The sequence below is a fragment of the Girardinichthys multiradiatus genome, chromosome 5 (assembly GCF_021462225.1).
Source record: "Girardinichthys multiradiatus isolate DD_20200921_A chromosome 5, DD_fGirMul_XY1, whole genome shotgun sequence".
Classification (NCBI taxonomy): Eukaryota; Metazoa; Chordata; class Actinopteri; order Cyprinodontiformes; family Goodeidae; genus Girardinichthys; species Girardinichthys multiradiatus.
In genome coordinates, this window is record NC_061798.1 from 9,001,416 (window position 1) to 9,008,262 (window position 6,847).

A 6,847-nucleotide genomic window follows, 5' to 3' on the forward strand; every position below is an offset into this window, starting at 1 on the left:
TACAAGATGAACCACATCACCACGGTTGCCCCAGGTAACATCCACTTATGCTGATTCCATTACCTAGCGGTATGTGTAGATGAGATGTAAAGCCTCTTGAAATACCTTTGTTTCTGCTCCAAGTTCAGTTTTTGACTAGATCTTTTCTTAGCCACATAACCAAAGTTAAAAGTTAGCAGTAAGAATGGCACAGGAAGGCGGGACAGTAGGCAGGTGTCATAATGTTTCGAACGGATTTGACCCACATGCAGAAAGCAATTCAGGAGACAGAGTTTTAACGGTAAGAAGTTTATTGACAGTATGTAGATATGTGTAATAGACTGGAACCAGGACACCAACTGTAAAATAAACAGAACTATAAGCCAGGGGAAACTCTGGACCTATATTCACAAGAGATATTTCTGCCTTACTGATTTGAGGGAGAGATCCGCCAGAGGGGGGTGGAGAGATCAGGAGGTTGTTGACCCGTGGGACCAGAGAAAGTGAACACTGGTGTGCCAGGATGATGATGGTCCAAGAGTTTCTGTAGTTGGTGCAATGGGAGGAGGAGGGTGGACAGGGTTCACAGAGGTAGATCCATGGAACGAAGGAATCAGGAGACTGCCAGCTGGTTTGATCCAATGAGGAAACAGGAGGCTTGAGTCTTGATTCGTGGGGTTGGATAGCTTCTTTCCAGAAAACGGTATCCAGGCAGAGTTCGATGCTGAAGGTAAAGTCAGGTTCAGGTAACCTGCAAGGCCACAAATCCAAAATTACAAAAGAGCAAAGCAAGGTCAAGGCAAAGGCAAAGTAATGTGGCTTGTGCTGTACCACAATGGGCAACACTCTGGCAGTGAGTTGCTGGCAGCCTCCTCTTTAAATACTCCTCAGCAAATAATCAAGGAGATAGAGAACACCTGTCACCTCTCCTCCGGTTCAAAACGCAATCTAGAGGCTAAGAACAGAAATAGCACCAAAACAGACAGACATGGCACAGATCCTGACAGAGACCTGTATCAAACCAGAGAGGAAGAAGCCAACATTCCAAAAGTACCATAAAAAAGCAGAATCCAATTTGGAAATAGATACAGGAAACTATTCACACATTTTGGAAACATGTCCCATTGTCACATGAATGTAAGATTGAAGTTTATACCGGAGCGATCATTGCTATATTTGAAGGAAAAGGGGTAGCTTGCAAGCCTGAGAACACCATCCCAATTGTGAGGGTGGCAGCATCATGTTTTGCTGCGGGAAAGAGTGGTGCACGTCACAAAACAGATGGCATCATGAGGAAAGAACAACATAACATCTTTAGACAAGGCAGCATTCAAAGCTGACTTAGTTTTAGTGGTCCTGTCAAGAGAAATCCCAGCAAACTATTGTGTGAAGCTTGTATGGAGGGCATCTTGCACCCTATTAAAAGCTAAAAGCTGGAAGAAAATTAAATGAAAGATTGCGAGATTTAAGCACATCAATTGTCTTTTCTGGATTTTCTGTGTTTTAGAGGGCGAATTTTTACAATGCTTCAAGTTCTTTGATGTTTAAAACAAGAAATACGTGATCTCTGCTGAGGTCCAACGTTACATGGTACAGACAACAGTGAAATAAATATGTATGTATGCAAGAATGAATGTTAACACAAGGGCCAGAGACTAACCCTTTGTTTAAAACACCATAAAACAATCTCTTCCCAATCGTGGGGGCACATGTTACAGCCAACACATTGAAGTAAATGTAGATTAAAGAAGAAATGGCAGTTTTACTGTCAAATTAGACTCAGCGTGCTTCTGTATGTATGTATATATGTATGTACGACTGTTAAGACTTCCTAGTAAGGGCCACAGAAAGTTGTTCTGTTAAATGGGGAAATTAATAGGGAACTAATCAGGGACTAACTGTCAGTTCATTATGACCTCATAATGAACTAATGTTAATCATTTTTTTAAAAACAAATAAATCATTACTAGTACATTAGTACCCAGCTGGGGAGGAAATCCTTGGTTACTGTTTACCTACTCGTGAAACGAACGTGGAACTAATCTGAAACTAAGTCTTCATTTGTTTGTGGTCCTTTCAAGCAAGTGTTACTTTCTATTCATCCACACATTCACTCCTCCATCAATGGATGTATGAAGGATGATTTGTGAAATGTATAGGTACGTATATGTACACAACCGGTTAAAGTTTTAGAACCCCTTTCTCATTTAATGGTTTCCTTTATGTTTAGGACTATTTACATTGTACGTAGATTCTCACTGAAGGCGTCAAAACTGTTAATGAGCACATATACAATTATGTAGCAAACAAACATTTGTAAAAGAACTTTAAACATGTTTTATATTATAGATTCCTTAAAGTAGCTGCCCTTTGCTGTGATGACTGAAATATTAACCTCTGGAAAGTTCTTTCAAGACTCTTTGGAAACCATTTCAGGTGACCACCTCATGAAGCTCATGGAGAGAACGCCAAGAGATCAAAGCAGGCATCAGAGCAAAGGGTGGCTATTTGGAAGAATCTGAAATATTAAAATGTTTAGAGTTATTTCACACTTTTTGTTTACTACATAATTCCAAGTGTGTTCATTCATAGTTTTGGAGCCTTTGGAGAGAATCTACAATGTAAATAATCATGAAAATAAACTACTGAGCGATTTTTTTATTCACAGTTCATAGCAAGGAGAAAAACAGGGAGTTAAGTTAATTTTCTCTTTCTACTCTCCAATTTGACATTATCTGCAGATATGTTGGCATAAACTTTATGTTCTTTTGGGGGGTTTTTGTGTTCATAGAAGTTTTCCCTGACCTGTGACACCTTCCTGGAAGTAGTCAACTATTGAACTATTGCTACCAATACCTTCATGTTCTCTTTAAATGATACCACTCTGTCTTTCTGTGTTTAACCCACTCTCTCTCCAAGACAGATCAACTGTAAGTAAGTGAGTAAATTAAGTAAAGTTTATTTGTTAAGCACCTTTCACAGACAAAACCAAGTGCCATAAAAATATATTTTAAACTGCTTTTTAATAAAAGAGTCTACAGAGTCTTAATGTAGCTGTGGAGGTAAACTGTTTCACAGCCTTGGTGCTGCAGACTGTAAGGCTCTGTCTCTTTCTGCCTTCAGTCTGGTGTGAGGAAAAACTATAGAATGAAGACAGCGAGCAGCAATAGATTTTGTAAGCAGATCAGAATAAGTCATCTGGGGCCTGGCTGTGTTGTGCTCTGTATGGTAGTGTGAGAATTTCAAAACAAATCCGAAAAACCTATCTGTAGCCAATGTAAAGAGTATAAAAGCGCTTTGAGTGCCTTGTTGCTGAAAAGAGCTATATAAATAAACTTGACTTGACTTAAAATGGAGGTAATGTGAGCTCATTTGCCGGAGCATGCGAGTAGTCTGGCTGCAGTATCTTGACTGAGAAGATTTATCCAAACCGGTACAGAGGGCATTACAGTAATCTAAAGCGATGTTACAAACACATGAATTATTCTTTCAAGTTCAGTTGGAGAGACCATATGTCGTTTCTTAAATGAAAGAAACAGGAACAAAACAGAGATTTTATATGAGTCAAAGCCCAGAGAGGAGTCGAATATTACACCAAGATTTAGGCAATAAGAGGCAAGAGCCTGAGTGATTTTTGTGTATAGTCCAGGAGGAGTAATAATCATGGTCAACCGAACCTGTGGACCTCCACCGTCTTTCTCCTTACTGACAGAAGGCCTCGAGTGTGATTGTTTTGCCAGGGTGAGCGAGAAATAGCGGAGCCCAACTAGCTTTGTAAGGAGCAACCTGGCTGAGACTGGCTAGGCAGTGATACGGACAGAGGAGAAAGCACAGCCAGGCACAGGCGCCAACGGTAATTAATTTAACTGAAGGAGCTATTGCTGCAGCTAACTCTGTTGTGTATGTGCATGACTTTTACTGCTGAAACACAGCTTATATGTTTAGCTGTGTTTCTATCCTGGAGCCACTAAAGGAGCTACTGCTGCCATTAAGTCCTAACTTTTTCTTTAACATAGAGAGTACTCCTGGATCAGTGGTTCTGTGTATACAATGTCTTTTCAAGACCCGAAACTCTTGGCAGATGGATACTCACGCTGAGCGTGGGTCTGTGGGAGGTTTCTGCCTGTCAAAAGAGAGTTCTCCTCTCCACTGTCGCCACATGCATGCTCAGTATGAGGGATCCCTACAAAGTCAGGGACTTCATGGATAGAAAAATTGTTTTTACTAATTGGAATAGTGAACTGAACTTGCAACGTATGCAGCTTACTTTCAGTCCATTCAATTCAGTCAAACAGACTGGATTGATTGGACTAAATATTTCTGTATAATAATTGGACTTTTTTGGTAAAGAGATTTAGATAATTTGTTGTGAATTTATGCTTTAGAAATGAACTGAATTCAGTTATTTTGTTGACATAACCCTCTCCATTTATCTGGGCTTGGGACCAGCACCAGGAGCACACAGGACTGTGGACCCCTCGTGGCAGGATTATTATGTCTGTGTGTGTGTGTGTGTCTGTGTGTGTGTGTGTGTGTGTGTGTGTGTGTGTGTGTGTGTGTGTGTGTGTGTGTGTGTGTGTGTGTGTGTGTGTGTGTGTGTGTGTGTGTGTGTGCATTTTGGTATGTTTTAACATTTATTAATTTTATAAAAACAAAATTCTGTTATTTTTTATTATTTATTTACTTATTTATTCATTATTTACAGAGACAAAACACCTAAATTATCTAAAAGGCATATTATTTTAATAGTGGGAGGAAGCCGGAGTACCCGGAGAGAACCCACAGCTGCACGGTGAGAACATACAAACTCCATGCAGAAAGATCTCCTGAGAACCGTGCCACCGTGCAGCCCCAATCTTTTTACCAGGGTGAAAATAAATTATCAGGGTCAAAATCTACCCCAGAAAAAGGCCCTGATAGGGAGGCAGAACTTTTTCATTTACAAAAAAACATTTAAATATTTTTGTGGAGGGAGGGTGCCAGGCATTTTGAATTGTTGGAATGAATGACATCTCCTTACAGTCTTCAGTGGGAAAGAGAGGATAAATTAGTCATTTAAAGTCATAGTGTTCTGAGGCACAAATAAAATCCACAACCACTTCATGGACCATAGATTTCACTGCTGCTGTGGGTTTGTGGTTCATTCTGCTTTAAGAAACGTCTCTCAGGCAATGACTGATCTATGAATGTCACTAAGTCCTCTCTCACCCAGTGGAAATGGCCAGGCTAAATTAAAAGGTTCCAGGAGGAAAGGGTCCAGGGAAAATAGTTGAAAACTGTCTGTATTTAGGTTTGGGAAGTCCAGGGTTCAAGGTAGACAGTTGAAAGTTAAGGATAAAGTTTATGGTCTAATTGGGGAAAAGAGGGTTCAGGAAGTGTTTTTGTCAGTTTGGTTTGGTTGGAGGGTTTCAGGAGGTTTAGCAGTGGTAGTTTCTGACTGAGATGGATCCTTTTTAGAGCTTTTAAAGACACTGAAGATGCTTTTCCTGGAAGATTTCTTTTTAAGTTTTTTTTCTTGTAATGTGTCCATCTCCTGCTGCAGATCTTTCAGTTTCTCCGTCAGACTCTCTGTTGAGGTTTTTCTCTCCCCCTCCATCTCTTTCAGAGACTCCTTTGTTGTTGCAATTGTCTCTAGAAGGCAGGACTTCTCTGTTTCCCACTGTTTCCTTTCATTATGCAGAACCTCCAGAGCCTCTTTCATAGCTGCTTCCACATTTCTGACAGTTTTCTGCTGCTCTTCCAGAAGACTGGATTTTTCCTGGGCCCAGAGCAGTTTTTGGTTCTCCATGTCTTGTTCCATTTTGACCAAGGCAGCCTTTATTTTCCAGGTTTCCTGCCCTTGTTCAGCTAAACAGATCTCAGCCTCCTTTGTTCTGGTCTTCTCAGCAACCAGAGTCATTTCCAGTTCCATAACTTTTCTTGCAGCATCTTGATGGTATTGGTTTTTATTCTCCTGCTCCAAATGCAGAGCAGCAATCTCCTGTTCTGCCTCAGCTTTCTGTAACTCTAACTGCTGTTTCAGCTGCTCCAACTCATCTCTTTCCTGTTGGTTGGTTCTTAGAAGATGAGATTTTTCCTGCTCCCACTGCTGTCGCTGTTCCTCCAAAACTTTCTCCATTTGGACCAGAGCAACCTGTAGGTTATAGGCTTCCTCCTTTTGCTGGACTAAGCTGTCCTCAGCCTCTTTTGTTCTGTTTTTCTCTTCAACCAGGTTTTCTTTCAGCTGGTTGGCCTTTCTGATGGCATCTCGACGGTCCTCGTTCCTTTTGATCAGCTCATTATACAAAACAGCAACCTCATCTTCATGCTCAACCATCTGTGACTCCAAACGGTATTTCAGCTTTTCCACCTCAGATGTTTCTTGGTTACTAGTAAGGAGACGGACCTTTTCCTGCTCCCACTGCTGTCTATGTTCCTCCAAATCTTTCTCCATTTTGACCAGAGCAGCTTGAAGTTTAGATGTTTCTTCCATCTGCTTGGCTAAACAGATCTCAGTCTCTGCTGTTTTGTTCTTCTCTGAGATCAGAGATACTTTCAGCTGGTCGGCCCTTCTGATGGCATCTCGACGGTCTTTGTTTGTCTTAATCCGCTCATCATACAGAACAGCAACCTCAGTTTCATGCTCAGTTTGCAGCTTTTCTATTATCTGTGTCAACTTCATCACTTCATCTCTCAAAGCCTTTTTCTCCTGGTCGTTCTCATGTTTGTGGACCGATGCACCTTCTCTAGCTAATTGTTGCAAGAAGATTGCAGCTCCCTGCACCTTATTTCTTTCATCAGCTAACTCAAACTTGATCTGCCTCACCGTCTCGTTGGCATGTTGGCGCACTAACTCCATTTGCTGAAGCTGTGCGACGAGAATATTCAT

At 41.0% G+C, this 6,847-nt stretch overlaps 1 protein-coding gene across 1 annotated transcript; it reads right to left on the reverse strand.

Moving 5' to 3' along the window:
• Positions 1-5,347: 5,347 nt before the first annotated feature.
• Positions 5,348-6,847, reverse strand: LOC124868641 (golgin subfamily A member 6-like protein 2). Its single transcript, XM_047366110.1, has one exon. The coding sequence runs from the start codon at positions 6,845-6,847 to the stop codon at positions 5,348-5,350; it is 1,500 nt and encodes a 499-aa protein (XP_047222066.1).

Coding starts and splice junctions, on each gene's coding strand:
- LOC124868641 (XM_047366110.1), bottom strand. CDS start 6,847: ATGAATATTCTCGTCGCACAGCTTCAGCAAATGGAGTTAGTGCGCCAA.